We start from the raw sequence: 22,583 nt of genomic DNA on the forward strand, positions 1-22,583 counted from the left end.
AGCATTTTTCATAATTTTATAGCAGTTGGAACTTGTAACAGGAGGCTTTTCAATGAAAATGGCCATCTATCACAATGTGCTCATGGGGTAAAAGGTTAAACAACTTTGTGACAAAATCAAGTTCTTGATATGCTTCTCTAATGACCAATTGTATTTATATTCATTGGATGATAATTATCTCTGTTTATCCATATATTCCATGGGGGTAAATTAATGGAAAATTGTTATCATATAAAAATGACAGCCAGTTTCAATGAAATCTAGACATTCCTGTTCATCATTTCACATTAATTTTTATTGTACATGAATGTTGCTCATAAAGAAATTTAGAACAGTTTAAGGTACATGTATATTCTAACAGATAATTGACAGCATAGAAATTTCAGAGATTATCTTAATCATAGGTAATGTTCATTTCCTGGAACTAATTAAAACTTAGTGCTTTATTAATTGAAATTGCCCAATCAAAAATTAGAGTTAGACTCAAACCAAAATTATTTATTTTAACGACTCAGTGATTTCTTTCTTGGACATTAAGAGATATCATCAACTCGTGTGAAGTAGTTATTCATAACAATGTGACACTTGACCATTGGATATTTGACATCATTAACAGTGTGTACATGTAAGTTACCATATATAGTATCAGTTATTAAGACTTATAATAGGTTATATGGCCCTATATAAATGGTTGTTTGTATATATATCCCAAGCGACAAGGTGAGGGTTATATTGCAAATAACTGTTTATACACAGCCATATACAGTAACCTGTCAAAAATCTTTATAACAAATTTATACTACTGCCATTACTTATTTTTAGAGAGATAAAAAATGAAATTACTCGATAAATAGACTGGAGCCATGTATTAGATTTTATAAACATCACAATTATCCAATGAAAAGCAATGTTACTAATGTGCAGTATTATAAACTGTAACATAATATAATGGACAAGCAACTATCACATTGATAAGTGATCTTATTTTGGTATCCAATGACAACATATCAATCCACAAGTGTAGTGTTCAAATGCCTTTATAACAAAAAATCACATATGATAAATTTTATAACATTATGTCAAGACAATTTAACTACTAAAAGTCTCTTCAAAACTTACGCCAGTTGGCTTATATTTCCCTTATTTTAAACTGTTTAGAAACAGTACCCTTTTGCAACAAGACAATATGGCAGTGCCTACGCCTGGGTTTGACAAAAATGGTTCAAATTTCTTAGTTAATTGATGATCAGTGTTATTTTTACAAGAATCAGAGATTTTTAAGGATTTTTTTTCAAAATCAATCCCTTTTTAAGCACTTTTTCAAGGACACCCTTAATTCAAGCACTTTTCAAGACAGAGATTGTTTTCCAACACTTTTTCAAGACCTGTGCAAACCCTACAGGAAGATAAGGCTTACAGTTGCTTGTTATTTTATTATGTTCCCCGGAGTATATATACAGTACTGTAATATTAAATCACAACCTGTCTGGAAAACTAAGCACATATTGGTAAATCACAAATCACACACAAAAAAAAAAAATATATTTAAGTTAAACAAACTTTATCAGAGTAAATATGTTCAGCACAGGTATGTCTTCAATTTTAAAAATTAAAAAATTTTCTTTTACATAAATTATTATATAAATAATAATCATCTATATCATTTCTTTCTTAAAAAACAAATAAATTCTTTTTTTTATAAAGGAATATATATCAAAATAATCTAAATACACAACTCCATTACATGTCTTCTTAGCCTGTCTCCATTTTCATAAACTATTATTTTTAAGAATGGAACAGCCTAAAACTGCTGAGAATCACGTTTTATGGAAGACCTTATTAAGGTAAGCAAAAAGATGTTTTATCAAAAGATAAAATAGCACAAAGTAAGAGCTCCCTGTAAAAAATAATCATTATTTCAAATAATCAACTAAACTAAAAGCTCTGCTTCTAACTCATCAGTAAAGAAATTATAATAAAAATATATAAATGAGCCGCGTCACAACAAAACCAACATAATGGGTTTGCGATCCGCATGGATCCAGACCAGCCTGTGCATCTGCGCAGTCTGATCAGGATCCATGCTATTCGCTTACAAACCCTATAGCAAGTAGAGAAACTGATAGCGAACAGCATGGATCCTGATCAGACTGCCCAGATGCGCAGGCTGGTCTGGATCCATGCTGGTTGCAAATGCACTATGTTGGTTTTGTCATGACGCGGCTCAAATACTATCCAGTAACAAGCAAAATTTTTTAGCTAGGACACCATTCCCTTTTGTGACAAATCAATTTCAATGAATAATTTCTATTTTGATTGCAATAAAAATAAACAAGAGTCTATTTTTACTTAAGCATCTTAATTGTTTTTGTTTTTTTAAATAGATGTATGCTTATTTTAAAGTAATTTTTATGTTCCAACCTTCCCTTGCCTTAAAACTGGGCAAAAAAGCTACTACAGTCTCAATACTCAATAACAGAACCATTTATACATGTATCAGTGTAAAATTTACAATTTAATACAAAGTTTTATTATATCTTTGGCCCTATCTTCACATCCTAGTCATTCCTCTCCCTTCATTGGTCAATAAATTGCAGCTTCATACCCATAATGCCTCTTCCACCATTCCTAAATATGTGCAAAGGGTTGTAACTCTTTATCAACTCACAAACTGAATTCACATTCTTATAGCAATCTCCTTTTGTGAAGTTCATTTATATTTTAAGTAACATACATATCACATTTGATTCGTTATATTGTCTCAAGATCTGGGAGAATTTCCTCTGATGAAATGCATAAATATATTTGAAGGAGTGACTTATTACATTTATTGCAAATTATGATCATTAGGAATTTGGAAGTGCATGTTTCTTTTTATTTAACATCAGAAATCTGAAGGGTAGGTAAATGCTTTAATGAGGTACAATTTTTCAGTGTCTGACTTGTAGATCGGGTGCTTTTTGTAATGTTCTATAAGATCGTCCATTGAAATGAATTTTTGCGCTCCAATATGATAGAGTCCTTCATTTACTTGCACACGAAAATGTTTGTTCCTGTCTGGTGCTTTTAATACCACAGTGTAATGCCCAGCCTGAAAATACAGATATGATATGAGAATGTGGCATAATATAATGTATAGGTGACAGACGAGCATCTATCATATCTGTCACAAATTCTGAGACACGTTTATGTTATCTAAACAAGGTAATATTAAATTACAACTGGTTATAATGTAATTTTCAACATGTACATATTAGAACATGCTCGAAGCACTAATAATAATCAGACAAATAACTACAGTTACTTAAAATATAAGAGGAGCATGCAATGACGGAACAAGTTAAAAAATTTATCAAAAACCTACTAATTTCAGGTATGCAGCCTCTTTCATCAACAATCAGATAAATAAGGCTTTAAATATTGATAAACAATCAAAGTGTAGAAAATGTTCATTTAATCCTTTCATCCATTATAAATAGATAGATATACTTGTATAGATAAATAAAAAGAAAAATAATGCACTGTAGCCAGTAATACAAAACATGGCAAACTTGCGGACAAGAATGATTATCTGTATGAACAAGTTAAACTACTGACAAAATTTTATCTTTTAATACTTGACAACTGAAATATAAATATCTATTAAAGGGACTCCACTGAGGTTTTTTGACATGATGGGACTGAAAATGTTTTTTCCAGATAAATGTACCATTTGATGTAGGTGTAGACCATGAAACTTTGTGCAAACTTTCAGATCATTCTCGCACTTCGTTTTTCCATAATAATTATTCAAATTGTAAAAAAATGACCCAAAATGAAAAGCGTTAAACGCTTTTCACTCAAATTAGGCTAAGAAAAGCATAAAACTACGATTTTCTATTTATTTTAAAGTATATTTCTTAACTATCTTTGCATATAATTCTGTTTAAAGCACCCAGTTCATTTATGTTAGAAATTCTAATGTTATGTTTTTAGGTTTTTAAACCTCAGTGGAGCCCCTTTAAAGTACAGTCAACTATCGTTATCTCGACATCGCTTTTCTCGATATTTCGTTATCTCAATGAAATTTTGAAAGTCCCGATTTTCTTCCTTCTTTATCTATATTGGAAATATTTGTTTATCTCGATATTTCTATTTCGATATTTTCAGTATCTCGATGTAAAATTTCAGCCCCAACAGTTATTTTCACACTACTATCCTTTGTTTATCTCGACTTCGTCTGTTCCCTTCAGACGTGTGAAAAACACAATCTAGACGATAATTGCTCAATTAATAGCGCGTGTCATAATGACGATTATGTTTGTAACAAGTTTAGCTGTTTTTATAAAAGTTAAACTATTTAGCGTGTTGATTGACTTATGTCCACAATGTGTGAATTTTACATTCTTTTTAAATATTCGAACACTGTATCAATTCATTATGACTTTAAATGTAAATGAAAAAGTGAAAGTATAGAAACGCTATCGTTGCAATATTGTTTCACAACATCACCACCAAATCAATCAGCGGTGGGACAATCTCGAGAAAGACCCGATAAATAACCCGGGAGGATATCCGGATCAACCATATCCGATTCACTATATTTGTGTATTACTGAGTAAACCTCACTATGTGTTTTTATCACAGACACCCGTATTTCCGCTGGTAAACATCCGCTTATGTTACTTTGTTAAATATTGACTAGGCCTATGAAAACAAGACATGGGGATATTATAGTTTATTTGACATAAGGTATGCACATGTCTTTTGTAAAAATCAGTTTCGCCTTGTTCTAACCCTAATTTGTTTATCTCGACATTTCGTTATCTCGATATTTTTTGGACGGTCCCAATGACTTCGAGATAACGAGAGTCGACTGTATATTGATAATTGTTTTGATGATTGTTTGATATTGATACAATATACATATATTTATAGTTATAAAATTAATTAAAAAATAGTAGAAATTTTATAAGTGTTGTTAATTGTGTTTACATAATGTTAAGGATGTATAGCCATGCTTTTTAATGCATACACATTGGGTTGTTTCCCTTCTTCCTAATTTTTGCGAGGAAGTCACTTCTCCCTAAAATTTCTCCCCAGGATGAGCCCTGAGTTATCCATGTGCTTTCTGTATCAAAATGGAGTGGTAACCTTTTGACTCATTCAACAAACAGTGAACTTTTGTTTACAAAATTCATGCTTATATACCTAGTATGTTAACATGGACTTTCTTGATTAGTGTTTTGATATGAAACATAATGATCACAAACAAATATCTTAAACAGACAAAGATATTTATGTATCCTAGTTGAGTTATATTTGTAAATGTTTACTAGTATCTATTACCACACCCACTTCCGTTTAAAGTACATTTGTATCAATTAACAAGCAACTGACTTATTCAATTAGTATATAATCTTTACTTATTTACTAATGGGACAAAAAACTGCAATTATGTAGAAATAATCAGATTGTTCAGCAAGGAAGATGTGACAAATGTAATACTGTAGTTAAGCTTAACTATTTGTAAACATAGATGTACCAATTAATATGTAATTATTGATGTTTAATGTCAACTACCAGCATAAATGTCAAGTGGAGAGTTGTTTTTATACAATAAAGTCCCCCTACCAAAATAAAAACAAGAAAGACCAGCAAAATGTATAATGTTTAACAGTTTATAAATAATTCACAAACCTGTGTTCTATTTCAGTGAAATTCAGGACAATTTTAGCAATGAATGACATTATCCAAACACATTACTACATCAAAATAAATAAATTAAAACTAATTCATTTTCCAGTACCACATTATAGATGTTATTTTGAAGATACCAATGCCACTGTTATTGTAATATTAAGTTTGGAAATCAGCATTTTTAGTTCAGAATTGATTGCTTAGTTCAACACAAAGGAATTAATTTGAAATTGTCCAAAACAGAACTTTGTTGCATTCAGTAAATATTGTTTCAAATGCATATTGTAATATCTAAATATTAGCCACAAGAAAATTAACATAATGACCATTATTATTATTTTATACTTACAGTAGATTCACTATCCCTAATGATGAAATCTCCATCACCTGCATACTTCAATAACATTTCTTCACATTGTTGCCGTGTTATTTTCCCGTAATACCAATCTTTGTCAGAGAGGGGTCCAGAGACACAGAATTGTTTTCTCCCACTGGCCCCTAAACTGGAAGTATTTGACAGACTACTAGTGGACTGGGACTGAGGGGTACAAGAACTGTTTGTGGCAGATATATCACTACCCCCTTCTTCAACAATTTGAACATAGTTTCTTGGCACTAACCCTACTTCACCTCGAGAATTCCGCGCTCGCCACCATTCCGGGTCCTCTGGTGGCTTGTCTATTATAACAAGTTTATCTCCCTTTTCAAAACTTAGCTCTTCACCGGTTGTTCCAGAAAAGCTATATAAAGCAGTCACAATTTCTTGCGAGGTTGCAATGTCTAATGACGCTGCCGTTGTATAGCCTGTCATTTCTGCATTATCATTTGTATGAGTTTGTAATTCCACATAATTTGATGGAAACCAGCCAGTTGAGTTACCTTTCCGGCCATTCCACCATCCATCACTTGACTTTTCTAGCACCACTACAGTTTCACCTTTTGTCAATGACAGCTCATCTTGTTGCTGAGCTGTATAATTATATTTCACAAACGCTGGTTGAACCGGATCACACACCTGAACATTATCACTATTTGTGCTATTTTTATCACTTCCAGTGTCCGATGGTGGAAGCGGCAGTGCTCCAAGACCGGAACTACTGCCGTTTCTACTCACAACTGGACTACCTACCCCTTTTGATTCATTTTTATGCTTCCGACCAAGAGTACTTTTTAGACTAGAGAAAAATGAGGGTTTTGATCGTTTAACGTAATTTGATGGCACATAACCGGATTTGTTCCGGCTATTTTGAACCATCCACCATTCTTTGGTATCGTCAACAAGAATGAGTTTCTCATTCTTTTTCATGTCCAGCTCTTTGCTATTCTCTGCCTTGTAGTCATACTTGGCGATCACCCACTGGTCTGTTTCTCCCATGTTAGCTGCAACACTCATTGAACATTCCTGAAAATATTAATATATAATAACATAATAAAATTAATAAAATTAAACACTTTTATATTACAATATTCATATTATTATGAGTCAGGGCTTCCATTAATTTTCAAAATTTTGTAGTCAAAGACTGCAAAATCTGTGACATTGGAAGTAGAGCTGTCATTGATTCAGTGCAAAGCATATCAATGATACAATTGAGCAAAAGTATTGTTGAGGAATTTAAGTTCAACAGCACGGTATCCAAAATTTGACAGAATTCTGTTAAGCAATGTATGGTTCATGTAGCTTTTTTTTACTGTTTGTATAATTATGCTAACTGTATTGCAAAACATAAGAAACTTCAAATTTTGAAGAAGCTAAAGACTTTTATTAAGATATATTAATATAAAAATGCCTAATTTTTCTTATACATGTAAATATCAGAAACAAGCCAGAGATTTGTCTGTTTCTGCTGGTTAATATAATACTTCAAGATTGACCTGGACAAATGATAATAACTATACTGAATAGGCACCTAGTCTGTCCGACATTGTATAACAAGAATAACCCATATCTTGTACTTACTGATGCTTGCAACAGGTTCTCAATTAGCCTGATATTATTGAAGCGAAATATGTAGACTGATAAAAAAATATTTTTTATTGTTGTTTTGAAGCTATACATATGTAAACCTATTAACCAAAACATTGGTTATCAATTTACATGTTGTTATCATTTCCAGAAATAATACTATGGTCAGAAGTTCATTAACCATATCTTTAACATAAAGGTAACTGAATAATGACACCTTTTTGGCAACAGAAACACCTCAGGCATTTTCGACCATGATTTTACACCTGTAATGAATCAAAACCTTAACTTTATAATTATGTTTGTCCAACAATATAAAGTGGGCAAATATAAAACTTATAATGTACTTTAAGCTCAGACCATATAAAACTACATGATTGTATAACTATAAGTAAGATTTTAGCTAAATACATGTAATGAAACTTTGGCAATTAGTATTAATTAATAATAAGTGGTACTTTTACCTACACTGTACAATATGTGATACTCAAACACCCCACCGATTTTATAATCTGATATTTCACAAATGTCTATCTTTACGAAGGGCGACCACCAAAGGGGCGACCATCGTCTTTATAATAAAAAAGCCCCAAAGTGCACAATTTGCTGGACTAGGTTTCCCCCCATCTTTATCTTGGGGTACAAACAATCTTGTACCAAGTAAAAACATGGAAAATATTTTGATAATAAATGCAAAATGGTCAGATCACTTTTTTGTGAACATTAATGCACTGTGAAGCTTAAAAATAACTAAAAATTTGTTTGTTCTGGGATTAAATTAGATAGGAAAAACCCACTTTTGCTGAGGTCCAGTTTAAAAATCATTTGTATTAATTTACAATTATTCATTTTTTTAATACTTTGGCTTATGTATTTGTTAAGAATCACACTGCACACTTGCAAAAATAAAATATCAGTAAAATAAGAGAACATTTAAAAGGTTATAATCAAGTCATAAACCCTAAACTATTTTTCTTCAACTTGGTCGAAGGTAAACAAAGGTAAGCTGTTGTTGTAAATGAGTCATGTATATAATGGTAGAATACAAGTGAGTAATTGGTATATGATGTAGTACCACTGTTCATTATGATCTTACTAATCTATCATTATACTGGTCATGTATCTATTTATATACTGCTTTACTTAACAAACACTTGTATCTCTCTTCCCCACATCCTATTTGTTCTTATCTCTGAACTTCAATTGAAAAAGCAGGAAAACAAAATTCATTGCTTATCATCAGATCATGGCTCATCACACATTCTGAGACATTTCTTTGATGCCTTTGTTTATAGCATAAATTAATCATGCTTTATACATACATGTATATCTTAAATGTTACTTAAGATTTAAAGAGGCCAAACACACTTTTAAGTAATAGAAAGAGCATCGAAACACAAGGCTATCTGATTTGTACGAGGGGCCTAGCCCCCCGAGTATTAATTAGATTCCCTAGTGTTTTGTTGTTCTTTCTCTTTTGTATCATAGTCAAACATAAAAACACGTTCCCTGTTGTAACAATATTAAACACCAGAAAAAAGTAACCAATGAACAAGCAGCTGAATATGATATTTCTATCCCTTTTCCTTGCTCTGCTGTCATAATAAGTAAACCCCAGCAAAAATGAGCCAATCAATGGGCATGCTCTGGAGTGCGGGTAACTAATTCCTGCACTCCAGTTACGGCACCGTACATGTATATGTATACGATTTAACCCCAACAAATTTTCAACAGAAAGGTCCCCATTATTAACTATGATACAAAAATAATAATAGAGCATGTAGAAAAATAAGTTAAAATACAATCAAAAGGAAAATATACCATAGATAAAATATCACATCACAGCACTTGAAACGCAGAAATTGCTTTTTATAAGACCTGTGAATTTTACTAATTTACAAATGGTGAACTACTCTGCAAAAAAATTATTCTTGATATGATGTAAGTCACATAATAAATTTCGTCACCTTAAACTTTGTCACCTAAGTGCAGTAACAGGTTACGTCCTTCTAAATTTAATAGGAGTTAACTGAGTTATTGCACTTAAAGTTGACAATATTTTGTATTGAAACAAAACGGACACTACAAACTAAGAAAAGAAATGAAACTTTCTGAAATAGAGGATCTACAACAAAAATGGCATAGCCATTTGAAACTCCTTAAATGGAATTGACAACAAAGGGGATATCACTCCTTCAAACCAAGGACAAAAGGGATCTAACTCTTTGGACTTCTTTTAAACAAAAATGATAGAAATTCATGCTGTGAATCATGAACACAAAATTTTTGTTTAAATTAAATCTGATGTCTTATCTGATCGAACATAACTTCTATCTGAACATAACTTCCATATGCATGATGTAACCCTTATCTTCTTCATCTTAGCCCCACAATAAACAGAACAAAATTAAAGAAGTCCAATTTCCCCTGATTCATCTAGTATTTTAAACTATAAAAAAATCAGGTAACTATATGCTTATACCTGTTCTACAGGCCTAGGAAAAAAATGTTTTATCTCCCTCTAATCTCTACATTTATTGAGAGATTTACAAATTATTTTCCTTGAAAACATGGCTTATCACTAACTTGCCTTTAAGATATATTATACATGTACATGTGTATACATGAGTTACATTAAGCCGGTGGAAAATGGATCAGAATCCAGCTACTTTGTGACTATATACCCGTCTCTTATCTTATAAAGGAAACTTAAGGAGGTTATAAATTCTTTCTATTGGCTAAAAAATAATGATTTTTGCACCTGGCTGCCACAAAAGTCTTATCAGTAAGACCTTCCCACTATAATGTTGTAATTTTCAATGTGAAAGAAAAATGGAGAAAAATCTTCCAACAAATATTCAGCTTTAATCATTAACTAGTAATTTATTTCTGTTAAATGCATTGAAAATCGTATGACACTTCACTTTTATCACTCCCTAATTTTTACTTCCTATTTTAAAACCATAGCATCCTCTAACCATTCAACTGAATCAAATACACATCATCCTAAATGAAGTTACCGGCCACCCCCACCCAACCATTAATAAATCCCCACCACCCACTACCACATTTATTAATATTATAACAGCTTAACTTCAGAGCATACATACATACATTTAAGAAAGGTGTATATTACATGTACCATAATCCTCTTCATTATGGTTCTTACAGTTATATTTGAGCCGCTTCACAACAAAACTAACATAATGGGTTTGCGACCAGCATGGATCCAGACCAGCCTGCGCATCCGCGCAGTCTGATCAGGATCCATGATGTTCGCTATCAGTTTGTCTGCTTGTTATAGAGTTGGTAAGCGAACAGCATGGATCCTGATCAGACTGCGCAGATGCGCAGGCTGATCTGGATCCATGCTGGTCGCAAACGCACAATGTTGGTTTTGTCATGACGCGGCTCAAATGGTTCAGAGGTAAGAATTATTACAGTAAAGGGAGGAAAAGTTTTATTACAGATGGTCTGTATCTTCAAACACTTAAACTAAATGATGCACAGACTTTAATTTGTCAATAATTGGAGCTCATTAGCCCTAATTGAACACTATCTTAAACAACCTGATAAACAGGTTACTTCAAGTGCCTGATACTGTAGCATGCAGAAAAAACACATTCTTTTCAGATAATTATGTTATTTCCTTATTAACTAAACTACTTAACCAATAATTTGTTCGTACACTAAGGGTGTCTTTTTTTCCTGAAGTGTAGTACATACATTTTTAACAATTAACTCGCTTTTTAAGAAATAATGGACCAAGGTTTGAAAGCTTTTGATTTAGTCAAATAAATTTACCCCATGATAATCATAAATTTCTCTAGATAAGATAATTTTTATCTTCATGAATGAGTAAACTTAGAAATTATGACAGCTAAGTCCGTTTGAATGGCAGCTTATAGGTTTAATTCTAAACTGTTACAATGGTTTTTCTCGAAACATCGGCATATTATTAGGTCCTTAAATCCAACTCAGTGTTACATCATTCATGTCCATATCATTAATATTATACAAATAAAATGAGCCGCGTCATGCCAAAACCAACATAGTGCGTTTGTGACCAGCATGGATCCAGACCAGCCTGCGCATCCGTGCAGTCTGATCAGGATCCATGCTGTTCGCTATCAGTTTCTCTACTAAGTCTTGTAATAGGGTTGGTAAGGGAACAGCAAGGATCCTGATCAGACTGCGCGGATGCGCAGGCTGGTCTGGATCCATGCTGGTCGTAAACCCATTATATTGGTTTTGTCATGACGCCGCTCAAATGTAATATGAAAATTCAGCTTTCAATTAAGTTTGTCATTGTTGATTTCTTAAAAAACTCATTTACTATGTGTCATGTGAGGACAGGCTTCTTTTACAACTTCTTGTGTCTATATCAAGTATTAAGCCTCCATGTGAAAATCTGGCCTAGTTTATACATGTATTGCCATATTAGTTTATAAAAAAGATCAATTGAAAGTCATGAAAAAGATCAACTAATTAGTGTAAATGTCAAAGACAAGTTCAGTACATGCAATAATAATTTAAGTCCACAACTTCGAGTGTCTTACACACACCAACTGTCAATGTGATTATCCAGCTAAGTTACCCACTTCCAGTGTCTATGTGACATGATTCAGCTTAGTTACCCACTTCCAATGTCTTATCATAAAGTCAGGTCAACCATTTGTGCCAATGTGAAAGTTGGGCTTCAACTCCACCACTTCTGGCAATTCTTATAGTCAAATCAATATTAAGCCTTTGGATATGAAACTCCAGATTAGTTTGATTAGTTAATACCTGCAGAAACACTCACACGAAATCTTATTAAATCCCTCGCCCAGTCGTACATGCTTTAAATGCGCCCTTCAGCTTCAGCACATGTTTAAGCACACAAAAAAAGTGCATCATTATTATTGTTTGACCACTATTGAATCAACTAAATATTATAAGTAAACATGTAAGATATGTACAGTCATTTACAATATTTAGACATTTACTTAAATACTGAAAGTTCATGATAATGTCCTATTTCATAGTTTTAGTCCATCATATTAGTTCATTGCTACTCTGTAGTTCATAATTTATACTATACATTCACAGTCATGGGTCATTGGATTGTTAGAAACAGAGCCGATTGCATCAAACATCCTATTAAACAGACCCAATAACCAACAACTTTTGGACTTGGCACAATATTACAGTTGTAAAACATATATCACAAGTGGGCATTAACCTTAGTGTAATTATTTTTAATTTCACATTACAAATTTAATTGAATATATAAATCATAATTATGCCTAATGGGTAGGCACAGGTGGTTGATTCAAATCATGCATGGCTTTTACTGAAGGTTACATCAATTACCTATTAAATATTATTTAATTTAAGTGTTTAAGAAATGACTTACCACTGTAGAACTGAAAGACTTAACTGTAACTGTAAATATTACCAATTTTATTCAAAATGAAAATTTTATTCAAAATGATATAATTGAGCCGTGTCACGACAAAAGCAACGTTATGCGTTAGCGACCAGCATGGATCCAGACCAGCCTGCGCATCCACGCAGTCTGATCAGGATCAATACTGTTCGCTTACCAACTCTATTACAAGTAGAGAAACTGATACCGACCAGCATGGATCCTGATCAGACTGCACAGATCCATGCTGGTCGCAAACGCATAACATTGGTTTTGTCGTGACGCGGCTCATATATTTCAGCTATGAGTTTCTTTTTCAATAAAAGAGGCTCAAACAAATTTCAAGCAATTATGATATATAAATATAAGATTTGTTATAAAAAAACCCAGATCACCTGAGGTATGAGTGCAGTTTGTTGACTCTGTGGAAGATGGAACTTAACGCCAATTTTGTCCAATTTCGGAGACAATGGTGTTTTCAGAAGAGCCATTGAGAATGTTTGTGTATCGCTAATACAACAAGAAAAGATATTAGTCCTTCTACGAGTATGATACAAACATTTTTCTTATATCCAATTAAAATAAATTCACATATTTCATATTCCAGTACAGGCATTGAGTTTTCGAAACTTAACACTGCACTTACATAATTAAAGTAATCATCATAATATTGTAATCTGTATGGATATATAATTATGTATGGAATCTATATGTCTTTATTTTATAAAGCCAAACAAACAATTCTGTTATAAACACCAATCATTCAATGGACACAAAATTTTTTTCAATTTTTAATCTTTGAACAATGAAATTTTATATTTCATTCCATGATTATACATGAAAATTTATAGTCTCTTTAATATACAGAAAATTAAACAATTCCAATTAAAAGCACAACAGTATAAAGATGAGTCACTTTTTTTAGTTACGTAATCCAACAATACAATATAATACCACTGCACAATCTTGCTGACATAAGTTAAACTTTCCATTTATCCCACACAATTATAAGAACCATTGTCCTAGAATCGACAACACACACTAACAAATTTTCATTCTTTAATCAACAAGAAATTCATCAAAGCAAATATCCCAGCTGATGACTTAATTCTCTAAAAATAAAACAGCTGTGTGTTTCCCAACACTTCTTTATAAACTAAAACATTTCCAAGTCAAAAGAAGCTGTACATCTCATTTATCAGATTGCCAGGCTGAAACAGCCAAAACATTGCTAGATTTAATCAAACACTCAAGTATTTTTGCATCAAGGAATGTAAATGTGTTATCTTTTTTCTCTCTCTCTCTCTCCCCATCTCTCTCTCTCTCACTTGGACCACCTGATGGTTTCAGAAAAACAGTGAGTCTGCCAGTAACAACACTATTATACTAGAGGGCAACTATGTGGAATATAAAATGAAAACTAGCCGAAACAACTCTACAACAGAGACAAGTCATAATCAGCTTTTCTATATACACCAAAGCAGCAATGTTGTAACTCAGTAATTCATAGGAGGAAGTTTAGGGCATTGTTGAAATAAAAACTTCATTTACCTTTTTTTTTTAAACATACAGAGTCATGTACACCTAGTGTACCTGTAAATGACTCTATATAATTTTCATGGGGGTAAACAAAATATCAATATGACTATCCGAATCATAAGTGGCCTAAAACATATAGAAATGCTTATATAATATTGGTGTTCTATTTGCAATAATTGCAATAATTGCTCTATTTCCTGACGCTACTTAATTGTTTAATTGCCACAACATTCATTTCGAGCTGTATAATCATTCAATTTACATGGGTTGAACACAAATCATCATCTTTAATATTATTTTAACAGAAACGTGAAAATATGATTACAGTACAAGCTACATGCAGCATGTCTATGTTTAACAGGTGGATGGAGATGTAGGAGGTTGTTGTTTGTATTTTACCCTAGCTATTTCTTATACTGCATTAAGATTAATGACCAAGAAAGTTATGAAATTCTGTGGCAAATGATTATCATGCACATGTAATTTACATTGGGTAAACAAAACTCAACTTGATTATGAAAAATGGAAAGCAAACTACTACTTAATATACAAATATAATAAAGGCGTTTTAAGACAAACAGTAGTGCTTCTTTAGAACGTACATTTCAGATGTTTTTTTTTTGTTTGTTTTTTTTTCATTGCTATAAATTAATATAAATGGATATTTCATAGGAGAAGAGTTGGAAGGAAATAATGGTTTTAGATCATTAACACACTGTTACAATCATATGATGTCTTTCAGGCTTTGATGGAGGGCTTTAACGAAGTCTGCCCCTCAATACATTATTTCAGACCTAAGAACAAACATCATGGCTTTGGACACACTCACCAATACTTAATTTAAATGCTGAGCAACAAGTGCCTGCAGGAAGACATGTATTAGTTAGTGACCATCTGGGGTTATGGAGTCATGCTGCAGTTTGAATTGAGCACTTGCCAAGGAGCAGGCATAATCCCCCTGATGACATACTAATCAGTTGAACAAGACTTTGAGTATGTAAAAAACATGTAACTGAAGATATTTCAACTTGCAAATGATATAAGTTGTTTTGTTTTTTTTTTCTTTGGTTGGAAATACATATGTCATACGGCAACATTCCAGCTTTTACTGGTGAAGGAAAACCTCAGGTGCCCTTCCGTGCATTATTTTAGGCACACACAATGGCACCTGAGTAAAACATTCTGTAAGCTAGCTGGATAGCTTCCTCACAATACATACATGTACATGTATTAATAATTAAGCCAAGTGGCTTGAAGTCAACAACCTGAACCCACTCAACCACAGATGCCCCCTATCAAGCATTTAAGTGAAAGATTTTGAAACTTAGTTAATACTTGCCAAATTAATAATTTGTGGCATAACCTGACATAAAATCCTGATCAAGGGCCTCTACAATCACTATCATTGCTGCCACCAGTTTAATAATTATCAAAGTTCTTTGATATGACCCACAAAGGTATTTAAACTACACAAGGAGAACATGGTACCATAAGACCACATACACAGTTACAGTCATGGACAGGAAAGTGGCATTATAACAATATGGTACTTTTTTATGCCAGATAATATCCTTAAAAAATACATTAAACATTTCATCTAATACTAGTACTAGCATTAACAAACTTAAAGATATCTACATTCTGATTCATAATTTTTCATGACATTTTTTTTACAAAATGGAGATGATTTAGTAAAAAGTTTATATCTTTAACCAGTTTTATATATATATCTACTAAAAACTCTAGGAACATTTAAATTGATAAGAAATCACAGGTAAAAACAGCTGCATTAAAGATGCACACTGAATTTTATGTTACATGTAAACTTGAACAAAAAGTCGAAAAAATTTGATATCAGATAACTTTGGATTTTATTCTGTCAAATTTTGGGGAAAATAGGGGTGTTTCAAAAAGGGGAGGGCCAACATTCTCGTGAACATTTAAATTGAGAAGAGTAAGTTTTTATCAAAGTATTTTACTAGAATTATTAAGAATGAAGTACATGTACTGAAACAAGAGGGCCATGATGGCCCTGAGGTCGCTCACCTGTATATAGGCCCCCCCCCCACCCCCGGGCCAATTTTTACCCAAGGGCTTTTATTTGTTTATTTGAACAGACTTGACACCCATAAGAAGATGTTTCATGCTAAACATCTAAGTTCTAGCTCATTGGGTTTTTTAAAAGAAGATTTTTAAAGTTTTAACTATACACATATAGTTAAAAACAATGACACCCCTGGGGCAGGGCCAGTTTTGACCCCCGGGCTTTTATTTGAACAAACTTTGTAGATATTTACTTAAAGATGTTTCATGCTTAATATCTAAACTGTAGCTATTTGGGTTTTTTAAAAAGAAGATTTTTAAGTTTTTGCTATACACATATAAGGAAAATCAATGACCCCCCCCCCCCGGGCGGGGCCAGTTTTGACCCCAGGGCTTTTATTTGAACATACTTGGTAGACACCCATTAGAACATGTTTAATGCTAAATATCTTAGCTCTAGCTTATTGAGTTCTTTAAAAGAAGATTTTTTAAGTTTTTACTATATGCATATAGGGAAAATCAATGACCCCCCTGGGGCGGGGCCAATTTTGACCCCAGGGCTTTTATTTGAACAAACTTGGTAGACACTCATTAGAAGATGTTTTATGCTAAATATCTTAGCTCTAGCTCTTTGGGTTCTTTAAAAGAAGATTTTTTAACTTTTTACTATATGCATATACGGAAAATCAATGACCCCCGGGGCGGGGTCAATTTTGACCCCAGGGCTTTTATTTGGACAAACTTGGTAGACATTCACTAGAAGATGTTTCATGCCAAATATCTAAGCTCTAGCTCTTATGGTTCTTTAAAAGAAGATTTTTAAGTTTTTACGATATGCATATAGGGAAAATCAATGACCCCCCGGGGCGGGCCAATTTTGACCCCAGGGCTTTTATTTGAACAAACTTGGTAGACACTCACTAGAAGATGTTTCATGCTTAATATCTTAGCTCTAGCTCTTTGGGTTCTTTAAAAGAAGATTTTTTAAGTTTTTACTATATGCATATAGGGAAAATCAATGACCCCCTGGGGCGGGGCCAATTTTGACCCCAGGGCTTTTATTTGAACAAACTTGGTAGACATTCACTAGAAGATGTTTCATGCTTAATATCTAAGCTCTAGCTCTTACGGTTCTTTAAAATAAGATTTTTTAAGTTTTTACTATATGCATATAGGGAAAATCAATGACCCCTGGGGCGGGGCCAATTTTGACCCCAGGGCTTTTATTTGAACAAACTTGGTAGACACTCACTAGAAGATGTTTCATGCCAAATATCTTAGCTCTAGCTCTTTGGGTTCTTTAAAAGAAGATTTTTTAAGTTTTTACTATATGCATATAGGGAAAATCAATGACCCCCCGGGGCGGGGCCAATTTTGACCCCAGGGCTTTTATTTCAACAAACTTGGTAGACACTCACTAGAAGATGTTTCATGCCAAATATTTAAGCTCTAGCTCTTAGGGTTGTTTAACAGAAGATATTTAAAGATTTTTCTTTCGGTTGCCATGGCAACCAGAGTTCTGCATGGAATTAAATTCTTTGAACAATTTTTAAAGGTGACCACCAAAGGAACATTCCTGTGAAGTTTGGATGAAATTGGCTCAGTGGTTTATGAGGAGATGTCATTTAAAGCAAAAGTTTACGGACGGACGCCGGACAGACGGACGGACGCCGGACGAAAAGCGATCACAAAAGCTCACCCTGTCACTTTGTGACAGGTGAGCTAATAAAAAACAACAACAGTTGTTTGAAAAAAAGATCTTGGAAATTGTAAATCAAAAACAGGGCTTCCATAAAGTCCCAAAATTTGGAAGTCAGAGAATGCAAAATGTCTAACAATCATTAGAAGTCACATTATATAGGTAAAGAAGGAAAAGCATTACATTTTGGGAGTGACAAGCCAAAATCAAGGAGTAAATAACTCCAAAACTTCCATTAATGGAAGCCCTGAATCAAAACAGCATTATAAATGGGCCAAGTCACCACATCTTCGGAATACTAAAGATTTTGTTTTCAGCGATTTTTTTTCCCTTATATAGCATTCTTTACAACTTGATCAACACCAAAGGTTATACAAGAACATAATAAAAATATAGAAAACAGTATAATAGACAGGGAAATTATTTCATGATTAATAATCATTGATTTGACTAAACAATGACATCACAGTTAATATGTTCCTTTTAATGCCGCTGCTTTAATGTAACTTAAATGGATTTAAGATAATTGTCCATCATGTACAATGTATATCAAGTTGCAGTGTGAGTATACATGTATTAGTATGACTTAAAAGAACAAAGTTATCAATGTGTTTCTTTTAATGTTGCATTATATTATCTACTATTTAAATTAGAATTCAGTTATCAATTTATTAATTGTTACCAGATTATCAAAGCATATATTGTCCAGCATTTTGAAATTCCATGTTTATTTGGGAGTACAATTTAATAAAAAAAAATAAAAAAATCGACCTACCTACCCACCTTGAAAATTCTGGGTCGGGTTACTGCAAACAATATGGATGGCCTAGAATAAAGCTATGTAAACTAAGGACAATTAGCCATGTCGTTTACCTGAAACTATCACTGAATCTTGTAGATTTCATCACCTCATATTTAGCGGTAATTTTCAGTGTTTGACCACTAATAATTGCCTGCAGGCGGATTAAATTTATACCGGCCAGTTGTTAATTACAGTGTATGACACCTTCGCCCAGGAAGCCAAAGGGGGTAAACAATTAATCTTTAAATTGATCAAAGTTATTGCCGATAATTGTTAGTTGGTAGGGGCACATAGATATACAAATCAAATGATTAGCGTCACCATTGCAATGATGTAAGGGAATAATCGTTAGTTATTAGTGTTCTACGACTAGTTTATAAAAACTTGACAATAAAATTATATAAAAATGTAAAATTTCTTGATTCAAAGTTCATTATTTTAGATTTTTTTTTTTACCGTGACATAAATCATCTCCGGGACACCTCCAGAACAGACACCTTATTTCAGGGACTTTCCCGGACATCCTGGACGTTATGGCATGTATGCTGAATCTGTTAAACTACTAGGGGTAACTTTTGACTTTAAACTCAAATTTGATAAACATATTTTTGACATTTGTAAAAGAGCCTCAAAACAACTCAACGTGCTAAAGAGAATAGGTAAATAATTATGAAAATTAGGGAAATTAAACATATATTACTCATTTAACCTATCAAACTTTAATTTCTGCCCTCTCACCTGGCACTGCTGCGGAGAAAAGGACACCAAAAAACTATAGAAAATTCAAGAAAGAGCATTAAGATTCATTTATGATGACTATCAATCAGACTATGACTCACTTTAAATACAATCTAAGCTACCAAATTTAAAATTAAGAAGAATCAGAACTACATGTATAGCACTCGAAACATGTGACATCCCACATTAAAGTATTACGATTAATTTAACTTGTTTTAACCATTTGTCTTTCAAAGATTACATTGCATAATGTGCTTCTTTTATGAGTTTTATGTTTACATGCATGTGTGTCGGTCAGAAGCTATAAATAGCTTATGTTTTGTGAAATGTTACATATATATATATACCAACAATAAATAAATTTTGATTTGATTTTATATGTCATTGACTCATTTGTGACTTAGGCATAACACTGATCTGCCAATGAATAAATATTGACTTGACTGCTATCGATGACAGCTCTTCATATTATTAGTACAATAAATTATTTCTAAAGTCTGTCATTTTAAATAGTAGTAATAATCAAGTACCTTGTACTAAGGGTACCATCCTATGATCCTACTCAGCTAACTAGTGCCTTTTTTTAGCACTTAAAAATGCTAAACTCTGACCCTAGAGCTTGTTTAATACATATTATATGTATAAAGTATACCTTACTTTTTACTATAAATGCATATCTTTTCGCATATCATTTTGAAAATAACAACATAAGCGGAAGTTGACTGGACCACAAAAAATCTTTTATTTTTGTTCGATGATGAGTCATGCATGCTAATTCCACTGAAACGGACACAAATGTCAAACAAAATAAGATAAAATATCACATCAATGATGAAATCAATATCAAGTTTATTATTATTTTTACCTTTCTGGACTTGTATATACATTAGTTTCAGCAAGAATCAGCCGAAAACACTATATTTCCAACTTACTTCCTTTTGACAATTATTTGTCTACCATCTTGAAAGTAGTTCGTTCAATAATATTAACAACATTTCAAATTAATGTAATAACAAATATATTGTTAATAAAAATATAAAATTTTATATATTGAACTAAAATTTATAGTTCAAATGTTTAAGACAATTGTGTTCCAGGTATAATTAGTAAATTGTTACCGATCTATGTTTTGTACCGAAAATTTATATTATTGCGCACGAGAGGTTTATTTAGCGGCAAATATAGTGTTACACGGCTAATTGTTAGGATGCAGGGTACTACTTTTTGCTTTTTTTCGTCGCGTACGGTACCCAGCATACATCCTGGACACAATGTGGTCATTTTTCGTTTAATGGGCATTGTATGCAACAGTGGTTGCCCTGGTGCGATTTTGGTGTATTACATACACTAAGTTAACCTTCCGATGATACATGGAACTCGATGATACTCGGAACACAATTTTAATGTTTCATCCGAATGACTATTAATTCTTCTTCTTCCAATATAGTACAGACACCTTCCGGCGTATACTCTTACTAGCGCAGCGCGGTGTAAGAAGTGTCTATATATGTACAAAGTTCTATGTATAGTGCTGGTAAAAAGGTAATTTAACACCTGACAGTCTATCGGAGAGTGAGTGGTAGTAATTCCGCCTTGAAGCTGTCTATGGTTGTACCGCTTACAACTGTAACGGGAAGACTGTAATTAGTATTGCCATATTTCAAAAAACAGAACAAAATTAAAAGCACAATTAGTTTTCGTCACAGGTGTCCTGTTATAGTTTCTTAAACTTTGCTAATTTAGCTGGAACATCTTTTGATCATTTCAACACTATTACAATGATTGAGTAGCATGGAAGACAATTTTAATACGTACTTCTTTGTTTACATTTTGTTACTTAATGACAAGTTATCACTCATTCTTAGTAAACCACGACATTTTATCAATTCTGGAACACAGGCGGCAGTATCAGTGTTTGGACACCCCACCCCTATCTGCCCCTGGACCCCTACTACAACCCTGAAAAAATTCAACACTCTAAGGCTTACTAATAAGGTACCAAAATACAAAAACCACCGATGATATTATATAAAAAAAAAAAAAAAATTTCCACTATCAAAATTAATAGTTATAGAAAGGTGTAAAGCCTACTATATGTCCATTTGCCAAACAATGTGGAACACGGGAAATCGTCGTTTCGGCGAATGAGGCGCATTCCGGCGGGATTTCGCTGCATCATTCATTTATATCATTAAAAAGAACTTGAATTCCACAGCTTACTTAATTCAAGTCCAATGAATATCAATATTCTATCGATTTTTTTCTATTTCAACGGTAATTTTTTTGACTTGTCCGTTGCCAATTTTTAAAATTCTGATTGGGGTGGGGTGTCCCAAAACACTGATACTGCCGCCTGTGGTTTCTGGAACTGAAAAATGAAGTTTCTTGAATACTAAAATTCCATTCCATTTCAAAATTAATAAGCATCTCAACATTTTAAAATTGTTCCCGCATGAAAAAATTTTTCTAAAATAGAACCAGAAAAAATAAATTTCGTCATTTTTTGAGAAAATTTTAAATTTGGGGTTTTTTTTTGAATAAATTTCTAAACATCTACTTAAAAAAACATTTTGGGGGAAAGGGAAACAAAACCAAAGCAAGGAAAATTTTTTTCAAAAATAAACTTTAAATTGAAAAATCACTATTTTAATATCCGGTTTTAGCTTTTTGGCATTTCGTATAAAAGGGGGAAAACATAAATCTTAAA

At 32.8% G+C, this 22,583-nt stretch overlaps 1 protein-coding gene across 2 annotated transcripts; it reads right to left on the bottom strand.

Annotated features, from left to right (window-relative positions):
- Positions 1 to 2,468: 2,468 nt before the first annotated feature.
- Positions 2,469 to 20,857, bottom strand: LOC132731214 (cytoplasmic protein NCK2-like). Of its 2 annotated transcripts, none has more exons than XM_060717350.1 (3): positions 20,742 to 20,857; positions 6,029 to 7,081; positions 2,469 to 3,091 (listed from the first exon to the last, which is right to left on the bottom strand). In XM_060717350.1, the coding sequence occupies exons 2-3, from the start codon at positions 7,070 to 7,072 to the stop codon at positions 2,885 to 2,887; spliced, it is 1,251 nt and encodes a 416-aa protein (XP_060573333.1). In that variant the 5' UTR covers positions 7,073 to 7,081; positions 20,742 to 20,857; the 3' UTR covers positions 2,469 to 2,884. The 2 variants fall into 2 exon arrangements, with proteins under 2 accessions (XP_060573333.1, XP_060573332.1); XM_060717349.1 differs by lacking the exon at positions 20,742 to 20,857 and adding an exon at positions 13,451 to 13,600.
- Positions 20,858 to 22,583: the final 1,726 nt, after the last annotated feature.

Source organism: Ruditapes philippinarum, unplaced genomic scaffold (assembly GCF_026571515.1).
Source record: "Ruditapes philippinarum isolate M1 unplaced genomic scaffold, ASM2657151v2 ctg2214_1_1_1_1, whole genome shotgun sequence".
NCBI classification, from domain to species: Eukaryota; Metazoa; Mollusca; class Bivalvia; order Venerida; family Veneridae; genus Ruditapes; species Ruditapes philippinarum.

Coding starts and splice junctions, on each gene's coding strand:
- LOC132731214 (XM_060717349.1), bottom strand. CDS start 13,546: ATGGCTCTTCTGAAAACACCATTGTCTCCGAAATTGGACAAAATTGGC. Junction 7,082..13,450: donor AAACTGCACTCATACCTCAG/GTGATCTGGGTT, acceptor TAATATTTTCAG/GAATGTTCAATGAGTGTTGC. Junction 3,092..6,028: donor TTAGGGATAGTGAATCTACT/GTAAGTATAAAA, acceptor CTGTATTTTCAG/GCTGGGCATTACACTGTGGT.